Here is a 24,783-nt window from a genome sequence, read left to right as displayed (position 1 = left end):
ACATAATAATGTATATAGAGGAAAATAAGAAAATGTTATGCCCATTGTGGAGTGAATAAGTCAAAAAACGTACATGCATTTCAGCTGTGGGTGTTCCTCAGTAAACGCACGTAAAGAGAAAACTTGATTCAGATCCAAGATCAGACTCGTTTACAAGCTTGACCTTGCATTTGAACAGTGCTTGCTTCATGTGCATGTGCGGAAGATAGCCCATATCGCGAAGATGGCTGAAATGCATGCACGTTTTTCTGGACCTATTCATTGTATTTTGAGCATAAGGTTGCCCTTATTTGCTGTACATAAAACAGTAGGTACCCTCACTAAGAACGAGCTACATGATATCTACGTAACGGTACCGATTTCCTTTTCTGAAAAGTTCGGGCGTTTTTCGCCGCTCGGTGCAATGTTCGTGAAACGAACTGCGTGAAATGACGTTCTGCAGCGGAAATTTGGTCACCCAATCGAACTAGCATCCCATTTGGTCACGACCAGCTGCGAACAAAACTCGAGATCTTCGATGTCTGGACGAAAAGAGAGCCGATGTACACAAGATGGCCGCAACAATAGCCCGTGGAAGAAAAGCGTCCTTGCCATCTCACGACCTCTCCCCGATGCGACGCGTCAGTACGCTGCGTCCGCGGCGTGTGACGTCACAGGCAGTGCCAGTGCTGCACCGGTGACGTCACACGAGGTCATGGTCGACGACAGATCGCTGCGGCGCTGCCGCCGACCGTCTCTCCGTGGCCGAAAGTACCGCGCACGATCTCATGAGACGCGGTGGGCGGCGGCCGAGTCCACTTGGCCGGCGACGGGGGAGGCCGTCGACACTTGCTGGCTGTCCACCGGGTGGGTGGGTCGGGCGGCGTGCGGCGGCCATCACCTGTCCGTGCGCACCCGCCCAACCCCGGAAACCGCGTCGGGTTGACGCGTGTGCTGCGGGTCGCCTTGGGACATGCCGAGTAGGACGGTGATAATTGCGGAATAGCTGGGCGCCCACTCAGGTCACTGTCGCCTATAGGCTAACAAGAGCTGTATGCTTGTCTACCTTCCACCGAAAAAATGGGTCGCTGCCACACACACCACTTCGATATCGTCAGACTTCCCGCCTGTCCGGGGCGTGCGTTAAACCACTCCTCCAGCCTACGGATCACACGCGCACCTCTGTTGGGCGGGCGAACTGTGTTCGACGCCTCGCCAGGCTGTACCCGGCGATGCGCGGATAACGACCGTAGCATCTGCCGGAAACTGGGCGCTACGATATCGAGGACGCTGAGTTACGGACGGAGCAGTTTGGCAATCCATATCATAGAAACAGCGATAGAAATCAAATCACCTGGCGACCGACTAAAACTGCGTGGCTGAAACGTCATCTCCATAGCAAATGAACAGTGTCATCGCGATGTCAATTTGGACCTTATCGCCGACTGGAATGCAGAGCTTCCCCATTTGGACCTTATCGCCGACTGGAATGCAGAGCTTCCCCATTCTCCCCATGCCTGATCCTACACCTGCACATTGGACAAACCACAGCATTCCAAATGCTCTAATATCTCCGTGAGATTTGCCACCTTGTGGCTTCAGTGACCGTGAACGCCCACGAACGAACATGTTTGGTGACAGTTTCTTGGCAGACAAAATACGGTCGAGGCATTGAACGTATAGCGAAAGGCCCTGATATAGCGTGTTACCTCCTGCAGGGTGAGGCCGATGGTGAATCGGAAGTATTTTAAACCTGCCATGAACCGCAAGGCTCACGCTGATTAAGCCCCAACGATACGCATGTTCCTTTGTATAAGAATGGCCTCCACAAAAGGACGAGTGTTTGAAACGGCAGCAAAATGACACATGAGGCCGCACTATGATGTGACGTTATGCACCCAAAAGCTTCTTTTTTTTTGTTCCAAACCCCAAATGTGCCCGGAATATGTAAGCTTGCCCATGCGTGGTCTTACGTCGGTAAATGCCCCGGTTTGCACCGTGAACTATTCATGCTAAAACATCGCTGTTTAAGACGGATGGTCATAGCAAGATTATTGAAAAGGAACATGGTGCAGGTTGGCATCACACGCTGCGCAACTTCATGTTTGTCATCGTTTCCAGGACGATTGCAGTGCACGTGCAGGCGATAGCGATATGGACCCTTCGTCTGATACGCTGAGGATTCTTCGTTGGCATCGTTTAATGGTGAAGATGCCTGGGAATCTCTCTTTTCGGTAAGTAGTGCTCTGTCATCATTCGTCAGCACGGTAGCAGCATGCCCGGATGACCGTGAGGCAATCTCCTGAAGCTGTTTGTTTCGGTTTCGTGAATAATACTGAGCAGAGGGTTTCTAGTAAAACGTGTTGATTACAACGTGTAAGGTTTAAATGATAGCAGTTTTTAATATGAACAGATACGAGTTAGAAAATATATATCATCTAAATATGGCATATATACGCATATACACCGTAACCATGTACGCACATATGCACATATATATATATATATATATATATATATATATATATATATATATATATCCCTCTATCTCCCTCTCTCGTCCCTAGGTACACTTAATAAGTGGGTGAAGCCATTCGTCAGAGCGATATATGGACGTTTTACGCAGGCAGACAAAGGTAGCCTTGCGTCCCGACAACCGTTCCGCGGCATTTCCGCCAGAACCGTTATGGATCCCAGCAGTCGTCCCAGCTGACCTACAAATACTCCCCGGAACGGTCCTGGCTCGCCCGGCTGGCTACGCCTGCCGGGGCCAAAACGCCAGACTCCTACCATTTCGGTGAGTGCGGCGAAGTGTTTGCCGTTACCGGCGCGCGGTGGTAGATAGACCGGGTCCCCCATGACGGGGACGGGAAGACTCCTGGCTCCGGCGCACCGCCCGACGTCAACAAGCCACCGCACCTCTCACTGCCCGCAGCACGTCCAGCGGCCACGCTATCGTGCCGCCGACCGGCCGCCCTCGACGCCCAACGCCTCCACACCGACCGCGCGCGCCGCCCGAGCACGCTGCCCGAGCACGCCGCCCGAGAACGTCACCCGAGCACGCCGCCCGAGCACGCCGCCCGAGAACGTCACCCGAGCACGCCGCCCGAGAACGTCACCCGAGCACGCCGCCCGAGCACGCCGCCGCCACGTCCACGCGCGGCCCCGGGCACGGCCGGCGACTGCAGCTGGCGCGGCGCGCCCTCTGAGCGCGGCGGCGCCTGCCCGCCGTCTACGGCCGTCTACGGTGGCGGCGGCCATGGCCGGGCGCGGCCAGCGGCCAACAGGCGGCGTCGCGCCATTGATTGCCCCGTGAATAATGCACGGCAGTCGGACGTGCGGACGGGTCCCGGTTCACAGACAAATATCTACATGAGCGGCCACTCGCGTGACGCGCGTTCCGAGCCCTTGCACGCCGCGGCCGGCAGAAATAGCGCCCCCGCTGCCGGTCGATGCCACGCGACACCCCCCCCCCCCCCTTCTCCCCCCGCATGACCTGCGGCACTGGGAGCGGGTGCCGAGGTGGGACCGCGCGGGCGGGCCGCGGGGTCACGGTGGCGCGCCGGGCGTAGACTCTGGCGACACATGCAGGCTACTTCGCGCCCGTTTGCAAGTTCGGCGACCGGTCGCCCCGCGGGCGGGGTGGAACCCGGCTGCAGGAAAAGCTGCTGCACCTTGCTTGAGGTCAGCACACGAGGACACGTTTGCTGCAAGCATTGGGAAGCGTTGGCGCGGAGTTAATTCCGCAAAGCGAGCTGTTAGCAGCGCTGGTGCACGGCAATGACGGGGCGATGTGACAACTGCGAGAATTCCAGCAGCCAAGGTGCTGATTATTCCGCCGGCCGTGCGCTGCGTTGTTTCGTGTGCCACATGTGTGATGCTGGCAGGAGTCCTGCGCGTGCCAGGGAGTGCAGACCGTGGCGGGATCTTTAAAGATCGTGCACGTGGCGGCAGGCGATCGGTGAGGCAAGCATGCGCATTGCGCAAGATCACCACGCATGACAAGTACCGGGACACCTATGAAATTGGAAACACTACTTTCTGCTTGCTCCAGTCATGTGATGTCGTGCAGTTCTGCAGGTTTGGTCAGCCGGGCTTGAAAGCCTAATTGCCTTGGTTTTAGCCATACCCTAAATTAGGCTTAGTGGGCCACGCTTGTGATCACGGACTGCTCACCGGGCATGTAGTGTAGAGAAGAACACGCACCGGTGAACAGGAACAAATCATAAACGAAATAGAATGCAGAATGAAAAATGGCCTCGCCGTCACGCAGGCCCCATCCATCAAGGACGACACAATCGAAGCGCTGCTTGCCTGGAAACAGCATGGCCAGGTATTCACTGATGGGAACGGAAAGGAAAACGAAACGCCTGCCACGTAATGACTGCTTGCTTAGCCTTATTCCAGCGCTGTAAATCCATTGATTCACGCCTTCGTGCGACTAGAAGTCGTAAAAAACATCATTCACATCTTTGTTGAAGCTTGTAATGGCCGGATTGCGGCTTAAAACCTTTCATGCTCATTATTCTGTACAATCCTCCACGTTTCACTCGAATTAGGTGCACCCGTATCAAGAGACTAGAATGAATGACACCACGTCACGTTTCTGTAGAAGCAATCTCACTTCTAGGTCAGATGTTTTGTAACATGTGCAAGCTGTTCTAAACTTCTGTCATCCGTCGAACCTAAATGGCATATTCGTCATTGCCTGACATTCTGCGTAGAGCTCACTGGACGAAAATAGCACACACGGTGACCCGGACGACAATAAACATGTGACGTCATACCCCGGAGGTGCCGACCCTCTAGCGTTCGCAGCGAGCCGGACGACAAAAGTTCTACATGAGGTCACGGACGATAGGATCGTCGTCGGTCGCCCGGAATAAATTTTGTGCTACTTGGTCACAGCTGGACAGAAGTGCGCCAAAGGTTCATCTGTAAGAAGTTAGTTTTAGAGGACAGGGCTGACAGTAGATAAAGATACTGTGTCTCATAGGCTACAAATAGCGTGATTTGCAGTTTGTGTGGTTAAGGCGCACGTGAGAGAAAAAATGTCAACGTCTCGCGTTTGCGGTTATTGTCGCGAATTAAGAAAATGTGCACAGAAGACGTACCCCGCTGCTCATACGTCCAGCAAAGATTCTACGTGACGTCACGTAAAAAGAATATTCTTGGTGGACCATCAAAACACGCTAGATGTTTATTCACGGTGACTGGAGAGCAGGTGACACTTACCCGGGTACCGGCGCCCCCAGTTTCTGCCGTTCTACCCCCTCCCTCCTGACGCTAACATGACAATCGCATCCTTGGTGTCCCACAAAAGGACCAGGGAAGATGTCGTTTTTCATCAAAAAGGTGGGAACCACCCACTCCAACGTTCGGTTTATAGCACAGCGTGCATTGCAGGGTGATCATGCCACACGCACCCGTGCCTCCCAGACTTTTGGAAACGACAGTTTTGATCATATCTTTGCAAGGAGATCTACCAATGTGATATAATGTGTGACAACTATGGGTATTCAAAGTATGTTTGCTTATGCGACAGACACAACTGCTACTTTACTCAAATACTACTTTCATGCCTTTGGCTGGGGTTTCAGGCCGTATTTTACATTTCAGAAACCGTTAAGTTGGTAGTTTAACTGACCCAAGCTTACCCCCAAGTTCATGGACGCTTGATTCGCGGCGAGGATCTTGAAAGCAAAACAAAACATGTCGTGGAAACTGATGTTTTTCACTCTGTTTCAGTTGAAATAACTTTAGAGCAAAGGTCAATGCGGTGATTTGCAAACATGCTCTTATTTATGGCATGGCTTGCTCGTGCGAGTAGAAGGCTATTTCATTCGCCCGCATGGAGAATGCGCATTGTTGTTCCTGCACAAACAGCTGCAACTGACGATTAAAACCACCATCGACATGACCGCAGCGAATAAAACCTTTGTTACTCGTGCAGGTAAGCTGTGTAATGCCACGTGCAACCATGCAATATTCTTGGCATAGTATGTAGTTTTGGTGCTGGGTCCCGAAACCGTGCGCAATAGAAGCAATCGTGGCAATGGACGGATGCTGCAGTCAATGAAGTATGCAAATAACTTACAAATATAATCGCTGTCGGATTCGCTCATCCCTGTTCATCGTCCCGCACTAGTCAAGCATCGAAGAACGGACGGCTTACATGGACAGAACAGAACGCAGCGGGCTGCGAGTACACATTCGCCGTTGGCGTGCTTTTTCCTTGGTTAGCGCATGTTCGTTCCTTTGCGCTCGGATAGTTCATGGGAAAGGTAGCAGGTGGGGTGGTGCTTCACTCTGCCTGCCTTAAACTGATCGGGTTCACCGATGTGATCAACCATACCTGACCAGTCCTTACACAATTTGGATGCGCCGTATCTCGTTTTGCGTGATGTGGTATTGTTCTGCATGCTGCTTGTTCACTTTTCACGCTGCAAAATCTCTGCTTACTGCTATGATCTCGTAATATTTGCACCGTAGAAGGCCGGCGTCTCTACTATGCACCGGCATAGAGAAAGAGCTCTCGACTGTGGCGTGATGACTTCGTGAAGCGAATACAAGAGCGCCAGAGTGGAAATACGCGCTATATTTTACGCTCGTTAGCATTTAAAAGTAGGCTCGAGCACACGCCCTTATACACGCACAAATTATCGCGGCAGCCAAAACCACGGTGGTATTTTTTTTAGGAAAACGCCCGATATCTCAAACGGACTCGAGTTGTTTTCCAGAAAGCAATAGTGTGGCGCAGCGAGGTGAAGCGTGCGATTAGACCAGTGTGAGACACTGTAACAGCTCGCGTCACCAACTACTTCCGCATTCCCAGCAGCAGAAACCTACAGTCTCTTATCTGAACAGGATGATGCTGGTTTAGACGCAAGGGTCGCGCAACATATCACGCAGCGCGTGGCCCACAGCATCGATATGCATGTAGTGATGCCTTAATGTATGACCACTCTCCATGTTTGGATTCGGAGGAGAGAGAAGACAAATCTGGCTACGAAACTAGAAAGCAAAATTGGCCGGGTAGTTTGTGCCAGAGACAGGCTGGCGACTCTGCCAGATCCCCGGTCATTTTAAACACATGGCACGCCAGATTTAGTGAGCTGACTCAGTAAGTCACTGTGGTTGTTGCCACTGCGATAACACTAACTACTTCATCCGGTACATCACATTCCGGTTATTTTACATGTGCTGGTGATAATGCTGAACAACTTCATACGCGCACTAAAAGCTCTAAACGGGATGCCGGCAAACGGTGTCACGTTTACAGGTATGCCCGCACCACTGCACCTTAGTGCAGGGTTCAAACTGCACGGCTGGGGAACCGGAGATGCAGGGTCCTCCCTGCTCCCCGCGGTGCCCTCCCTTCCTGGCAGGGTAAGAAGCAGGCGACGCGACGCGGCCTCGGCTGCTAAGTGTTTGAAAGTCTCAATGATAGCAACAACAGCTTGAAGTTTTGAACAACCCAAGGAGGGAGGAAAATTGAAGTCAAAGCCATGGAAAAAGCCAAAAAAAGTGCATTTTTTTACCATAGTACAGGAACTTACGAAGGATTGCGCGCATACTTCAGGCATGCGTCCTTTTTTCATACGTACTTTTGTGCTAAAACCGGCTTACACGCGCCCCACGCGGAGCATCACACGCAGCTGTTGTCACTTTGAATATCAACCGGATTCAGTTGTTAAGAAATCCCGTTTCGAACTTAGTTCAGGCAGCATTGCACTCACTGGGTGCACTCAGCTACCCAAAAACACGCCCACGAATCGCGATGCGCCGAACCAAGCCAGCCCGTGCAGCGCACGCAAGAGGCGACAGTAATGCCACCTGGCTCATGTACGGCGCAGGTGGCGCTGGCGGCGGGCAACGCTGAGGGTCCGCGGCAACACCCGCACTGGAACCTGGTGGAGACGCCACGTGGTCTCCACAAACCCGCAGAACCGACGCTAGGTGGCCGCAGCCCCTCCTCCCACATGGGCAAAACAAGTTTGTTCCCTTCGACTTCAGATCAAATTCCCCCTAGCCGTGCGGCGGCGCGTGCAAAACAAGAGCACATTCAAACTGTGTGATCCACCTCTCAGCTTTATGCGAGTTTGATCCCATATGTGCGACCTTCTTGTGTGAATCTCCGTCCCTGGAACTTCAGTATTGTTTTCACAATAAATACACATTTATACACATTATTCACATCATATACATTCACACCATACACATTATTCATATTTCATGACATCCAAGGCAGTATGCAGACATCTGGCTCCAGCGTGTTTGTAGCTTTGTCATGTAACTGAGGATGAACTGTGAGATTACTGATACAAGATGCTGTCATCTTTAGCAGCACACAACGTGCACCTATAACCTCTCAGCTCGCGGGAACAACACCTCACACTAAATCCTATATGATCGCTTTGTCCCCATATAACCAGGAGTATGGGAACGGGGCGTCGGGTGCACTTGCCATTTCTCTTCTAAAGAATCCAATGGTGACAAAATGAAGCAGTTGACCATAAACGGGTTTTATACACCCGCTCCTCGAGTGTCGCTGCACCCTGCGTACCGCAGAATTACCACTCGAGCCCGAGCCTGCACTGCTCGACTCGCCGGCTTCGGGCTTCCCTCCACTTCAGACTTCACTCAGGGTTCGCCCCGACATTACCCGAGTGCCGACATCCATTCGTCAGAGGACTGGCCGTTACCGTTACTGGGTTCTGACGGCAGCAATACAAATGACAAACTCTCCAGGATGTTAGGAGGACCTCATCGGCTCAGCATCGTACGTACCTCGATTTCGGAATAGATCCAGCGAAGTCCATTTCAGTTAGGACTTCAAATGCTTTTTGTCAAGCGTTCGTGAAGTCCCACGTCTCTTACGCATTTCCAGACGGCAGAGGATGGCAGAGCCTTTGGCTGGCATTGAGTATTGACATGACTAAAAGGATGCGCTTAAAAAGACGGGGCAGCGGGATGTAGCCGAAGCCCTCGATGTACTTATTACATCGTCACTTCCTCGCGGTTCTCGAGAGCTTGTCATGGAGAATGGTGTAGCGTTCATAAATGGAGCATTGTAGCCGACGTCCGATGCATGCGTAGCTGCAATATTTTTCTTGATCTATTGCAATGTGCCTCTCAGGATATGATGTATTGCAATGATCTATTGTGATGTTCTTTTGAGTTAAGAATGCATGATGAGCCAAATCGATGTTTCAACACATGAAAGAAGTGAATCACATTTCTTCCACTGTCGTGAGGGTTTTGTTCTTTCCAGACCGCGCTTGTTTGGTGGACAACGTTTAAGAACGGGGCCAGATGTGAATCTGAGCTCGGCCGTAATCTGTCACCCGGCCCGGGATCGGCGTCTTTAGAAGGCGGATCCGAGCGCAGTCCTTCATCTGCAGCTTCAAGACTAGGATCCAACCGGGGATTCTCCGGCTGGCAGAGCGATGCTCCTAGGCTCAGGCTTATGTTCAGAGGATAACCAGCAAGGGTCAGTCAAGTCAAAAACGATATAAGATGTTCTGAAAGCAAGGGACTGTGGCTCAGACGTAGGCAAATATCAAATATTAAACAAGACTCAACTGGGAACAAATGGATGAAGATGCGATAACAGAGCATTACAAGATAAAATATAGTGACGGCTTCATTTGAAGCCATGCAGATCATAACCACAAGCAGCCGTTGTCAATGACAAGCGCATGACATCGTTACTGCGTAGTACAGATGTATGAATGAGCGTTGCCCGGGATGGCCCCTGGACTCAGACACGTTACGTCGGCATCGCGAGACTCAGCAACGTTACGTCGGGATCGCGAGACTCAGACACGTTACGTCGGGATCGCGAGACTCAGACACGTTACGTCGGGGATCGCGGGACTCAGCTACGTTACGTCGGCATCGCGGGACTCAGCTACGTTACGTCGGCATCGCGGGACTCAGCTACTTCGCGTCAGCCATCACGGGACTCAGCTATGTTACGTCAACATCGCGGGGCTACGACAAGAAATAGGCTACGGCCCATGGCGGCACATATCTCTGATGAACCTCATTCCTTATATTATTTGCCATTACGAATATAAATTTAATGGGATCCCACGTGGAGCCGATGGACTCCGATCCGAACTTACGCGATGCGAAACTGGTGAACTCCTGCTCGAACCCGAACCCAAGGTCCTAAGGCTCAGGTTTTGAGTCGAGTGTGGTAGCTGATGATTCGCGACTCCAAAATATAACGCCTTGACAAGTGTCTGTTGATAATAAACCCTAGGAGCATGAGTCCCACTCAGAACCGTACTGAGGGTCCCATGTCTCGTGACTGGACTCGGACGCATGCGATGTGTAAAGCACACTCGCAACTTGGCTTCGGACTCTCAGTGCACCAGGAGCCGAACTCGGAGCCAGATTTCCGGGCTCAAAACCATGCCTGGACGTGGCCCTGACTCATGGCGGTCTTCAAGACTGATTTAGTGAGACCACATTGCTGTTAACGGCCAATAGATCATGCTTCAATATGGCTTGCTATCGGTAGACGTCTATGGGGAAGGGGTTGCGCCAGGCTAAGTTATGTCAAGCCAGGCGGGTCAGTGACGACCAACATGATCAATCACTTGTTTCGGATAGAGACGTAGACTCCGGAGTGTTTTAGAGCTGTGCCTGACCAAGTGGCACACACCATTTCCGCCAAATATTCATTGCTCACCTCTGATTGTCGAAATTTGATTGTCATTTCAGCGTAATAGATGGTGGTTAAAGTAATCAGAGGATATGTGTCTCAAATAAATAATATAGTGTTGGCGGTAGGTATTTTATATCCTTGGATTATGTCATTCAAATACAATATAGATGAATTAAATGTTATTCTCATCCTGTTAACATCACCCAGTTTCCGGTACCTTGAGTGAGCAGACTTCCATTCCTTTTCCCAGCTTATGGGAGTCCCGGATGGGGATGGCGTTTCCTGATTCTGGCAATATTTTCAAGGCCATAATATAAGGTAAAACATTGAGCAAGGCCCCTGTGACAGAACCCAGCAAACACGCATACTGCACCCAAATGTGACATGTTCTGAAATGTAAACATAGTGGCAACGGCAGTTAAGTGATTCCATTTTCTTGCAGACCGACCCTCACTATGTTTTCCATTAGCATGTGTCATCTCCAGATCCACAGCGCTGACCTCCCCAGGCACTGTGGCGATCACAGCAGTGTTTTGCATCAAAACAGGGCCTACTGGCTTCACCTCCAGCTTTAAACACGGTCACTACAGCTCTGAGTAAGAACAATGCAAGACCTCTTGCGCTGTATTTTCGTGGGTCGACTTCAGCCGAAGAAAACATCGTCCTGGCTAGGAACATTAACAAAGAGCCGCTTGCAGGTGGAGAACGCACCCAGTTCATCTACGAAAGGCCAGCTTTTAACATCCAATTGTCTCCTTCTTCTCTAGAACTTCAAGAGCTCTCCCACTCAAATTTGGCTACACAAGGGCACGGTGCAGGACCGCCGTCACGGGCACGGGCACGGTACCGTACGGACCGCCGTTACGGGCACGGCACGGTACAGGACCCACCGTCACGGGCACGGCACGGTACCGTACGGACCGCCGTCACGGGCACGGCACGGTACAGGACCACCGTCACGGGCACGGCACGGTACAGGACCGCCGTCACGGGCACGGCACGGTACCGTACGGACCGCCGTCACGAGCACGGCACGGTACAGGACCACCGTCACGGGTACGGCACGGTACAGGACCGCCGTCACGGGCACGGCACGGTACCGTACGGACCGCCGTCACGAGCACGGCACGGTACAGGACCGCCGTCACGGGCACAGCACGGTACCGTACGGACCGCCGTCACGGGCACGGTACAGGACCACCATCGGCGCGCATCCCCCACACCGTCTCGCTCGAGCCGTGCAGGAGCAGTCGGCGGCGTCGCGAATTGACCTTGGCGCCCTCCGGTCGTCATCGGCCGCACCGTCCGGCGGAAGGCGAACACTAAGGCCCGGAGCACGACTGCCTTGTACGAATTTATCGGGAGTCTTGCTGCGGCTGACCAATGAAAGGAGCGAACAAATGGGATTAGGGATTCGTGATGTCATACTCCGGATGGCACTGTGCGCGCCTCATCCCTCCAGGCACGTCCCAGGCCTCGTATCGCAGGCAAGAGCTAGTCGGATGGGGAGGAATCCCGAGACGGAGTCGGCCTGATGAACGGCTCCACGTCTGAGGTGGTCACCGAGAGCATCAGCAGCTTTGTTTGTACCTGGCGATGCATTACTACCGATCAGACTGTAGCGTCGGATAGCGTGCTCCCGACAGACGGCGGCTGCGATGCAATACTACCGATCAGACTGTAGCGTCGGATAGTGTGCTCCCGACAGACGGCGACTGCCTTGATCTATCCTCACCTGCATTTACCTTAAACACCAAGCCTTACAACATTGTGCTGACGAGCAATGCCGGGCTCGATTGCGTCATCTGTGCTCAGGGTGCATTACGTTCCAGCGATTTCGCATGGGCGTAGCACCGAAACGTTTCCAACTGCCTTATGTGCTCAACGACAAGCAGAGCGTCGATGGACAGCTAAGAATAGAGGCCTTCACGATAGACCTCCTTAACTCCATATATCTGCTAGGCCTAGGGGTGTGTTCATGCCCACGAGCCACCCGTCCCTAATCAGTTGTGCTGCTCGTTACCCATCCGTTTGCAACTTCAAGCACTAGTTCAGATTATGGAAATGTCTCAAGAAAATTCGCACCTAAATCTCCTTTTAGACATTAATAGTTGCAAAAGCAGCGTGCATTGTAACGCGACTAAAAGAAGCGCACTGTTTAGAATTGCTTTAGACATCTACCCGATATTTCGTAAACGTGATACCCATTCTGCTAAACATATGCACAGTTTACCCAAAATCTGCACCCAATCCAACCCGTTATCCATTTCATATTGCTACCCATAATTTTACTAACTCGTGAAGACCGTTCGTTACGTTCACTCGCCATGTATCCTTGATAATGAGGGGCACAACGAAGCTCATCTGCTGGCGTCAGGTGATTTCGAAGGTTGCTGATGACAAGACCAGAAGACAGAAAACCAACATAACGTGTCTTATAAAGGACCCGATCAGGGTCAGAAAACAGACGCTCATCACCCCGTTGGTGACATCGTCGACTCCATTACATTACTTTTCTGTAAGTCCCCAACGCGAAGGCACTGTCTCGCGTTATTTGACCCTGAAATACAGATGTAAAAACGCCGCCTTCCGGGACCGAGCGCATTGTTCTAAGTCAACCACTGCGATTATATGTTCTGCCCTAATCTGATTCTGTCACAGGGCATGGTTTAAGCGAAGTTACACGTGGGACGAAGGAGCGGGATATGCTAACCACTGCACGTGCCGAGTTTCCGTTAAGCGGCCCAGATCCGGCTCATCCCGAAGTTCATGGACTTTTAAAGAACAAACTTACGGATATGGCTGAGAACGAGAGTTAAAAGTGCAGTTGACGAGAAACACGCACCAAACTCGGCAGTTCGACTTAAAGACAGTACGCTGCTCCAAATCATCATGAAGACTTTGAAGAGAGAGAGATGCAGCTCAGTCAGGTGGGACCCTGAGGCGCATCTAAAGCTCCGGGAAGGGCTAACATCTGTGCTCTTCTTTTTGTGGGAACGTCCGAGAGGCTTGACATACTTTGTCCAAGAAACATACGCATTTTTAGAAATTTATCTTTAGTTGTAACCCTTGTTTTGAGTGCAGTCATTGACGAAAACGAGGAACTAGTAGGAAATCGCCCTCGGCGGCTGTGTGGTAACAGGATGAAATCTAAGAACCGCATCAACTGCAGTTGCATTCTGTGGAGCTAGCATTCAGCTGCTGATGCCTCATCTAGCACTTTATGTGGGGCGTCGCTGTTGATAGTTCAAGTGGTAGCATTTCGACCGCAGTCACCATCCATGAGTGTGACAGAGAAATGATGAAATGCGGGGGTTATTTTTGATGCGAAGCGCCACGTCCTGCATCGGGAATGGTATCTCAAGCTCAAACGAGCTGCCTAATAGTGTGTCAGGTATAACCAGCTTGATGTGAAACGCCACGTCCCGCATCGGGAATGGTATCATCTCAAGCCCAAACGAGCTGCCTAGTGGTGTGTCGGGTATAACCAGCTTGATGCGAAACGCCACGTCCTGCATCGGGAATGGTGTCATCTCAAGCTCAAACGAGCTGCTTAGTGGTGCGTCAGGTATAACCAGCTTGGTGCGAAACGCCACGTCCTGCATCGGGAATGTTGTCATCTCAAGCTCAAACGAGCTGCCTAGTGGTGTGTCGGGTATAACCAGCTCCGGAATCCCCCCCACGGGCAGTCGCCAGCCTTCCTGACATTTGTGTTGGCTTGTAAGGGAAGCTGAAGTTGGAAAAGACCCACAGGCTGATCATGACATTTGTCCTCTTGAGCCGCGCTGCCCGGAGACCAAGACGTCAGGGCAGGTAAGACCAGCGTAGACAGATCCGTGCTTTACGTACGGCATGTGGAGCTCCGTGCTCGAGATTTAGCTCAAGGGTTAATTCAGTAATTACTACCAAATGCAATCTGCGATTTGACGCATATTCTGTTGGCATACTGGTCGGTGAACTGTTGAATGAAACAGATCTAAACTAATACAAGAGCTTTTGCAATCTTGCTGCTCCCAAACTCACCAAATATCGATAAAACACAGCTGTTGAACCTGAACATGTCCAAAAACAAGAAAGAGACACATTTACGGTTTTTACAACTACAACGGCTTGGGCAGAAAAGTGGCCCCAATTCAGCTTCCTCCTCGCTCCTAGAAACCACGTTTTCGCGAACAAATCAAAACTACAACACGAACAGAGAACGGAGAACGATGACAAAAAACCAACAACAACATTCAGTGGGTCACGAATGCTACAACTTTTACCTACTTCATTAAAATTGATGTTTTGGTGGCCACGATCAGTTCAAACATCACACCATCCAAAGGCAGAACACTCACCAACAACGCAAGTGCACCGACCCATTGGGCTCGAGGCCATGAGCATTATCAACACTTTTCTGCCCGTGCCTGTACCCTGGGCAGAGACTCCACCAATCCTTCACCCCCCCCCCCCCCGCCCGTTACCGCGTGCCTGTTGTGTAAGAAGGGGGAGGGGGAGCTCCCAGTGGCTCGCCGCGGCCAGCTTTATCGCATAAGCGATAATGAGGCCGCAACTGCGCCTGAACTATGCAGGCGGTAAACACACACAGCATGGCGATGTTTGTGTGTCAGGAGGCCAAGGGCGAACGTGGGGCAATGACTGGAATTACAGTAGGGCGGTGGAGGCACAGGGATGGCTTTAGAGTCCACCTGTAACGCCTCCTGATTGAGTGCTATGAAGCTGTCAGGAGCAATCGATACAGCAAATAGGACTGTGGCGAAAAATTCTGCCTCGAAGGCGACAGGCACGTTCACTGCTTTAGAAAGCAGCCAGAGCGTGGGATCCGCTGTGCGAAGACGGGCGTGAGGCAGTGTACGTATTCCAACTACAAGCCAGTCAAAAGCGTACCTCAAGACGTGCAGGGATCCGATTGGCCGCCTGGTCCGGCGGCGGAACTTAGAGCGAGTCGAATGTGGTCGCCGGAACGATTTTTTATGTCGTGGACGTCTGAGTGCATAATATTGTGAATTGTCATTATAATGCAATATAATAATGATAATACAATAATGCAATAACGCAAAGATAGTGCAAACCACAATATATAATATTGTGATTTGAATAATGCAGCATTATCCCATCCTTTATTCATGTCTTAATCGTGTCCATGCTTTAACCCTAGTTCTTCGGGAGATATTTGCACCTTGGCCTCTAAGATTTCGAAAACTAAGCAAGCCAGAGCCATGGGGGGAAAATGGAAAAAAACGGGAAAACTCGCCAAACTGCATCGAATATGAGCGAACTAACATTAGCTAATGTGACATTGGGTACATCGGTTACTAACACTGGTTAATGTGATCTTTGACAGATCAAATCAGAATCGCATTTCAAAGCACGCCGAGACATGGATGGTTGTTTTGGTCGGCGAACGTGTCGGACCGAGATGAGCACGTATCTGGCTGCATAGACGCCTACATCAAGCAGACAAGTCGGGGCTAAAAATGTTTTAGAAAAGAAATACTATTCATTATCGAGGTCAATTACCATGTTAAACACCCTTCTTGTTATCTCAAGAAATGATCATGCTGCGGCAATACAGAGCACGGCGTTGAATAGTTTTTGTAAGAAACATGTCAGTTGGACAAGTGGACGCTTGCAGATATCGACAGATATGACCTGTGGGATGTCATATCAGGTCGAAGGGATGAAGGCTATTGTGCATTGGCCCAACCCAGCTGTATCAAGAATCAGACAAGTCATACTAATGCGGGGATAACAGTGTTAGGGAGGCATTCAAAAGCTGTAAGAGAGACACCATTCAGGGTCAAATTTTATCATCTTCAAAAGGTCAAATATGTTCACATGATCAAGACCTGGCCTGGCTTGACCTCTGGACCCATGAAATCGTTGAAGCAGCCATAACGATAATAATACATTTCAGAGCAATACAGCAGGGAATCCCTTTGGAGATCCCACTTCTGGAGAAAATGTCGCCGACATGATATGGGATAAAATTATAAATCTTGTACCGCCAAGGTCAGCAGCTCAACATTTTGTTCAGCATATGTACAAATGACATAGGCTCAGCCGCCCAAAACTTCGACATTGTGTTAAAATCATTCGGAAGTCATTCTGAAAAAATATAGGAAGAGGGCTCTAAGAGAATAGCACTAGCTGACCACTGAATGCGCTGTTGATGACCTTACCTTATCTGAATTACATTACTTGCCTCGTGGGGCGAGGGTAAACACGTGTCTTGAAGCGTGCGTCCAGGCTTCAAGACACGTGATAGCTCTTAACCGACAGCTAAATGGGTTCCCGCGAGTCATCAATTCTAACCCGGAGACTTATTGGCACCTCGCGAAAAACGTGAGACGTAACGAGTCATGCCTGCACCACCCTCGCTCGTGCCAAACCCAGCCCAACACATTGAAAAAGAGAGCAAGCGCGTAGCGTGCCAGGCAATCTCATCTCCGCTCGCTGTCGAAGCTGGATCCGTACACCATGCCTAGTCCGATGCCGGTTGTACCGACACTCGACCCCTCTCGTGGCCCGCCTCACGCCTCACGCCTCACGCCTCACGCGACACTCGGAGTGATACGCCGAGGCGGACGCGTGGCGAGCGGCGGGCGGTGCCGGCGCCACCCTGTCCGGCTCCATCACGGCGCAACGCTGTCACGCGCCGGTGACCGGCACCGCCGACCGGCCGTCGATAATCGATCGGCAGTGGGGTCGGCCCGCGACGCGCCGCGCCGCCGAGAGATGACCGGGCGGCGCGAGGCCGACCGGCCGCCGCCGCCGCCGCCAATAGCGAGCCGAACCGGGTCCGGTCGGCGTCGGCAGAGAGCCGAACCGAGTCCGGCCGGCGCCGGCAGAGAGTCGAACCGAGTCGGGCCGGCGCCGGCAGAGAGCCGAACCGGGTCCGGTCGGCGCCGGCAGGGAGTCGAAGTCCGGTCGGCGCCGGCAGAGAGTCAAACCGAGTCCGGTCGGCGCCGGCAGAGAGCCGAACGGGGTCCGGCCGGCGCCGGCAGAGAGCCGAACTGAGTCCGGTCGGCGTCGGCGTCGACACGGTCTTTGGGCGTGCGGAGGGAAGGCTTTGGGTGCATGTTGGGGTTGTCGTCGGGCGGTGTGGAAGCATGCAGCAGTTTGGAGCTAACGGACTCCTGTCCGGAGTCAGGCCGGTTCAAAGTTGAAGGTTCCTATTGCAGTTTTGTTTTTTCTAGAAGCACCGCGGTGAAATGTTCCGTTACCTATGATCGCAGACGTTAGAGGTGGAATGATCGTTTTAAGCCTAAGGAAATACCATTGGGCTGAGCCATGGATAGCCCCCCCCCTCACCCCCCGGTTTTGTCGTGATATCTTTATATCTTTAGGATATCTTTGGCAACATCGCGCGCAAGGAGTACGGGCGCGAAGAATGAGACCTGAGGCGCTCGGATGAAGATTCAAGAGCTGCTTCAAAGTTGCATGAAGATGCTAGTTCTGTCATCATTTCAGGCTGCAAGAAATGCGTCTACCTAGAATGGATCTTGCTCCTTTCGTAATAAATGATCAAGTTCGGTAAGCGTGTGGATAAAATATAACAATACCGGATAGGAGTGACGCATAACCAAGATCCCATGGGTATCGACCTGGTGGTGTAACGGGACCCAACTGGCATCTGGCGCCAAATTCCTTACTGATACTGGGTACATAAAATTATATCCATTGAAGACATCTAACTAAAACGGGAACGGCTGTGAGTGAGCGTTCTGTCCACCCACTTAGATGACTGAAGGTTTAAATAGATAATCTTAGATCACTCCACATGATTACATCAAGGCATCCAGCGGGCACGACAGCCAGGACACAGGCATTCGATCAGGAAGATAGCGCGGCCGTTAGTGACATTCGGATTGATGGCACTTAAAGTGAGCACGTGAATCAGTCCGTCTTAAGATTTCTTGCCCACAATTCGATAAATGTCTGGCCCGATGATCAGTAAGGATCAACATCGGTCATGTGCCTCAGCATCTTTGAGCAGAAAGCTTAGTCTTAGACGACATTCAATTGTCAACTTTCCCACAACAGCGGTGGGCCCTTTGGGTAGTTGCGCAACGCACAGCACGGCTGTACTTAACATTCCTAAGAAGGGCATCTTGTTTGGATCACCCAGCTATACCCCGTTCGATTTTCAAACTGGCGTTCGTTCGTTCGACGAGCCCGAAGCTGCCACGTGACCGGCCGCACCCCAACATCCGGTCCGCCGGCTGACCGCTCGCCGCGGCCCCGCAACATCTCCGGACGCTAAGCGTCGTCCGCTTCACACAATCCCTTACCGAGGCGCTGGCTTTGGGTCAGGCCGCCTGCTTCCTGGAGAGTTATTACCGTATTAGACGGGTCTCTTCCAGCATCGCTTCATCGCACTAATCGGAAGCCGTCCCTGTCTGACTTGGTATCGCAATTACTAGTCAGCCAACCGCTGTTTAATGATCGATTCATAGGCATGAACGAGCACACCATCCACTAACTTTGTAAATTATCAACAGTGATGAGCCGATAGATCATCCGGTGGATTTATTTCATTGACTTCTTGTACTGTTTTCGACCAAGAATAGACTGAAAACTTCATTATATTATCATTACGCATCCCTGATGTCAAATTGTGGTCATTTTCTCGCGCATGTAACGCGTTTAAGCATCTACACCAAGTTGCGTAGCCATCAGTTGGCTGCAAATTTAAGGTTAATAATAGGCCTTTCAAGCGCATACAACACTTGGTCATTTGAGACCCACAACCGGTTTAGTGAACACGGTTTGCAGCAATTTATCGAGTGTGTTGTATGGCTGTGGCGGGAATGAGACGACGGCAACGTCCGAGCGTTTCGGCGGCGGGTATTATGAAAGCGAAGCCACAACTAGCATCATCTGAAGGAGCACGGTGCGAACATAGAAATAAAAGATGGATTAAGTTTGCTTGTGATGCTTTAGTATATTATGCGTAGGAAAAGTCGCTTAAACTTAAAAGATTATATCGAGCCGTCAACTATGAATGAAAAGGTTATGCCAAACCACCATGCCATGCCGTGACCATGCTATGCCACGCCACTGGAAAATATTGTCTCGTTTTATTCCTTTCGTGATCGAACTCCGTTTGAAAAAGGTTCTAGTTTTGTTTATTAGAATTGGCAACAGGTGGCGGAATACAGATTGGGGAGGAATTATGTAGAATATTTTCTATATTCCTAATTTTGGCTTATTTTCTTCACACACTATTCATTTTTGGCGGTTTTTAGGTCGCCTTTGCTTTGCTGCAATCAGCACGCTAAGACTGAGATAGGGTCTGAAAAGTAAAGGCTTTTAAGCCACGTCCACGTGCGTCACTATATAATGATATTGACCATGCCTTTTGGCATCGGGCCTCATTCATTCAAACTCAATGTGGTGTCGGATCAATGCCAGTTGGTTCGATTGCAACAGCACCAAAATAGGAACGTTGCATCTCGCGCCACCTCCACCGCGTTTTCGTCAGCAGGGGAACAATTGATCACGAATGGGTGCCACGGGATTTGGCAACATTGCCGGGCGCCTCAAGCCAGGAGCGTGCCTAGGCGGTGGACCCGGGAGCTCGGGTGCAGTATAGACAAACTTCGAAGCAAACACAAAGCCTAACACAGCGTATTGTCATGCCACGTTACCAAATGTTTTAGTGGATCCAAACTGCCAGCCTAAGCGCGCCCCTGTTTTAAGTGACTCTGACTGCCAGTCTGGGTGCGCCCCCGTTTTAAGTGACCCTGACTGCCAGCCTGGGCGCGCTCTTGTTTTAGCGGACGCTGACTGCCAGCCTGGGCGCGCCCCTGTTTTAAGTGACCCTACCAGCCTGGGCGCGCCCCTGTTTTAAGTGACCCTGACTGCCAGCCTGGGCGCGCCCCTGTTTTAAGTGACCCTACCAGCCTGGGCGCGCCCCTGTTTTAAGTGACCCTGACTGCCAGCCTGGGCGCGCTCCTGTTTTAGCGGACGCTGACTGCCAGCCTGGGCGCGCTCCTGTGCGCCGTTGCTCCGATCAATAGGCTGTTGACGTCGAGGCTAAATCTGTGATATCGGGCAGCGAGCCGTCCTAGACCAGACGACGCCACGATTTGTTGCATGATGCAACATTGCGGGCGTATGTTTGCTCTAATTGGCCAATCTGGCAGCAGAGAGATTCATGACAGCGACGGCCATGAGCACCGTCCTCGGCGAGTTACGAAACGTGACCAACTCAGCACGTTTAGATATCTGTTTGACAACATTGCGCCTCCTTGGAACCATGGTCTTGTTGGAAGCATTTGCGGTGCCAAGAGCTGCCTGGTTGCACGCTTGAGGCCTAGATTCACATTAATTCGCCCATCGCCGTTCAGCCTGAGCGCCCATGTAATTGCTATCCAGGCCCATGTCGGACCAAACGTTCAAGCCTTCAACCGTTCCAACTGCTAATTCGGAATGAAGTCGGGCCATGCCGGGATGTTCGCAGACACATCAGTTATAAATTATGTCAGGAGTTGTGCTGTATCGTTGTTGTGCCTTATTCCATTGCACCGTCGTTTTTTTTTCGTTGCAAAAATGTCGCTCGCTAACGCGCTAGTTCTGCCACGACCAAATACAACGAATATAGCTGCAACGAGCAGCTTTGTTGCCAATACTTCACACGCCATACAGTCGTATCGTGAAGTCCTTTTCCCGGAATTCAATCCGTGAAAGAAATCCTTTCAAGAATGGACAGCGCCGGCGAGGTGACCTGCTCGACAAATCTTCATTGTGAGATCAGCACGCGTACGACAAACTATTTCCGTCATGTCCGCCATAAATCAGTCTGACCTCCATCCTTATCCATTGCCTGGCGTCAAACCGAATCTCGCCTCCCATGCCCTCTGATTACACTTGACTCGTGTTTGACGAGATCATGAGACTTGAGAACTCTTCAACAGCGCGGCGTTGCACGACTCCACATAGATCACAACAGCGCTGTTATGCAGGAAATTTCGCAGCAGAAGCCGGTGGGCGGTCCGATCAGGCCGTCATGTAGTGCCGACGCCGGGGAGACGACTGACCGCCCACTGAACCAGGCTGGACGCGGCGTCTTCGACATCCCCACGTACGACCGATCCACACGCGTAACTAACCCAGGAAGGCTGGTGTGGTGGCGCACACCGGCCCATCTGACGTCGCAAGAACCCTACACTGTGCAGACGTTCTCTTATCGAATCAGGTATATAGCCCACATGCTTTCCATCTTGAAACCTTTGCGGGCACCGATTGGCCCCAATTAGATGCAGCACGTCTTGGCTATACGTGTTGAAATTGGAAAGAATGTGAGATGTATTAGAGCTCCAGAGTTAGTGTGCACACATTGGCTGAAAACATGCTGAGAAACGGGCACGATTTAGCGGTGAATCGCCCATCGGAAGAAAAGATCGTTAGTTACACCGGCAGTGAAATCAGCATTGTTCCCGCCGCTATCATGGACGAGACAGAAGCCTGGCATATAGCTCGCTGTGGGAAATGCTTGTAAGTCAGCACCTCCTCAAGATACGTAAAATGCTGATCCGACAAAACTGGCAAATCAAATCCCACCAATAAACCAATCAAAACCAAAACACATTAATCTAGCCATTCAAGCAACACGGCGAACAGTGCTGAACAACTACAAAGGCGATCAGCACCATTCCTGATCAAGCTTCATCAAACCGATGATCATTAAATCAATCTGTCCATCGGCTCACGATCAATCTTGAACCGACGCTAAGCAGCGGGGAGTGTCCCGAATGGCCGCTCGGGTGAGCCACGCAGCCCGCCGCGGCGCCCCAGTCCGAGCGGCGGGACGTCGTGGGGAGTGTCCCGCAGCGCCCCGGTCCGAGCGGCCGGACGTCGTGGGGAGTGTCCCGCGGCGCCCCGGTCCGAGCGGCCGGACGTCGTGGGGAGTGTCCCGCGGCGCCCCGGTCCGAGCGGCCGGACGTCGTGGGGAGTGTCCCGCGGCGCCCCGGTCCGAGCGGCCGGACGTCGTGGGGAGTGTCCCGCGGCGCCCCAGTCCGAGCGGCCGGACGTCGTGGGGAGTGTCCCGAGTGGCCGCTCAGGTGAGCCACGCAGCCCGCCGCGGCGCCCCGGTCCGAGCGGCCGGACGCGGGTGCGGGCGGACTGCAGCGGCCTCCGGCGGACCGGCCGGCCTTGTAACACCGATTGATCTCATGGATCGACCACCGCTGGGGAAAGCAGCGCCGGGAAATGTCACCGAAGTTACACCAGGGCTTTGTGGAATTGCTGCTCAACGGGCACCACGCAGCGCCAGCCTGCAGGTCGATGACGGAAATTGTTTTGGTCAAAACACGACAGCGCCGAAGTTGCAGGGAGCGTCTGCTGCCTGGTGCGTTGTCTGCCAGCAATGCGACAAAGAAAGTCAATTAGCCGCAGTAGCATTTTGCTAATTGCGCGCCATGATAAGATATGCATGACCTTAAGGTGGCCGGGATTAAAAAATCATTATTTGCAGTGAAGATGGTCTGGCTGCGGACAGAATCACAAAGGTACTCAACGTACTTCTCTGTTTTGTTTGACCTGGAGCCGCTCACAACATTGTCACTTAAAGATCGCGTAGTGTTATGTCAAAAACTCGGGCCAAACGCAGCCTTTTGATTCCAAGGCTGCACACCGCAGGTGCGCCAGTCTCAGCTGTGGAACAGACGCGCCGCAGCCGCACCGCAGCTAGATGAAGCGTGTTCCAGTTTCGACAGCCCTCGACAGATCATTGTCGTCGCCCCAGCATTGTGACATGAGATCTCGATAGGAGACCTTCGATTCGATTCGATTCCCATCGATTGGAGACCTTCTAATCAGCGGGCCTCTGAATGCAGTGAGATCTCATTGGTCCGGACTTCGCTCGCACCCACGCCTCTTTTCCACCTCGCTGTTACCAGCTCACGCGGAAAGCCGCCGTCGTCCCCAGCACGCTCCGGAGGCGTCGCGCACACCCTGTCGGCGCAGAATCGGGGCCGGAGGCTCCCTCCCGACCAGGATCAGCAAGGCCGACCCGACCGGCCAGGGCGACGCTCGCCGGCGGGTGATAGAGACGCTGCGCCAGCGGCACGCGGGAGAGGTGCACGCCCCGCTCCGGGGATTATCTTTATTGGCACCGTGCGGCCCACGCCGACACCGGCTGATAAACGGCACGCCAGCGACCGGGGGCTCAAGGACGACGAAACGACGAATGGTGAGCAGGTACCTCACCTTGCTTACCCGGTGGTGCTTACCCGGTGATGAGCAGGTACCACACCTTGCTTACCCGGGTAGTGAGCATGTACCTCACTTTGCTTACTCGGTGGTGAGCAGGTACCACACCTTGCTTACCCGGTGGTGAGCATGTACCTTACTTTGCTTACCCGGTGGTGAGCAGGTACCTCACCTTGCTTGCCCGGGATGGATTTTCTCCCGCCCTCTGACCTTTCTCGTCGTAATTCAAACCCTTTCAGTGGTTTTCCACGTGCGTGTTGCATGTCAGGCCCGCGATTCCATTTCACAACAGTGAGCACGCAGACGAACTACAGCGAAAAAATCCCCCAAGAAATCCACCGTGTTCTATTGTTACCAGGAACACTAAAATAACCATCAAAGTGAGGTATAAACTGACAGAGTGCTACTCTTCTTTCATTGACTGTCCCACCGAAATGGTATGCTGCTTGATCTCTCGTGTCAGCCGGCATTGAACCACACGAGCTGTTTTAGTTGCTCTACATGACGGATGTGTGCTAGGCTATTTTCCTCCCAGTCAATGGCAGGCGAAGCTGACAAGCCTGTCAGTGACACTCTTGGTACCTTTCCGCGCTTTGGTTAGCGATAGCCTTAGCTGTTGCAAGAAATATATTTTTTCAACTTTCGTGATGGTCTCAAAATAAAACTTTTCATGCCACTGCAAGCTTACCAAGTTTTTCATGCATTTTTACTTATGAGTGTGGGGACAAAACGTGGTATTAGAATCGCGCCGAAACTACAGAAATGCAAAAATGGCACCATACAGGAGCTACTCGGTCCTCCGTTCGCTGCAAAACCCCGTCATCATCCCATGTCTGAGAGTACGGAACGCCCAGCACGCAATGCCACGCAGAGGTCATGTGAAGGACGAGCTGACACGGCTTTGG

At 52.0% G+C, this 24,783-nt stretch overlaps 2 protein-coding genes across 2 annotated transcripts in view; one reads left to right on the top strand and one right to left on the bottom strand.

Moving 5' to 3' along the window:
- Window positions 1-2,903, bottom strand: part of LOC119110700 (ras-related protein Rab-3) — a 12,953-nt gene extending 10,050 nt beyond the window's left edge. The window contains exon 1 of the mRNA XM_037234601.1: window positions 2,770-2,903. Within this exon, the coding sequence (XP_037090496.1) occupies window positions 2,770-2,838 (69 nt within the window). The 5' untranslated portion in view covers window positions 2,839-2,903. The remainder of the gene's footprint in view (window positions 1-2,769) is intronic.
- Window positions 1-24,783, top strand: part of LOC119109318 (rabankyrin-5) — a 127,541-nt gene that overhangs the window by 80,035 nt on the left and 22,723 nt on the right. The window lies entirely within an intron of this gene.

The sequence above is a fragment of the Pollicipes pollicipes genome, unplaced genomic scaffold (assembly GCF_011947565.3).
Source record: "Pollicipes pollicipes isolate AB1234 unplaced genomic scaffold, Ppol_2.1 Scaffold_7231;HRSCAF=8579_pilon_pilon_pilon, whole genome shotgun sequence".
NCBI classification, from domain to species: domain Eukaryota; kingdom Metazoa; phylum Arthropoda; class Thecostraca; order Pollicipedomorpha; family Pollicipedidae; genus Pollicipes; species Pollicipes pollicipes.
The sequence above is the reverse complement of the archived record's forward strand: the minus strand, read 5'-3'. Positions and strand labels throughout refer to the sequence as shown.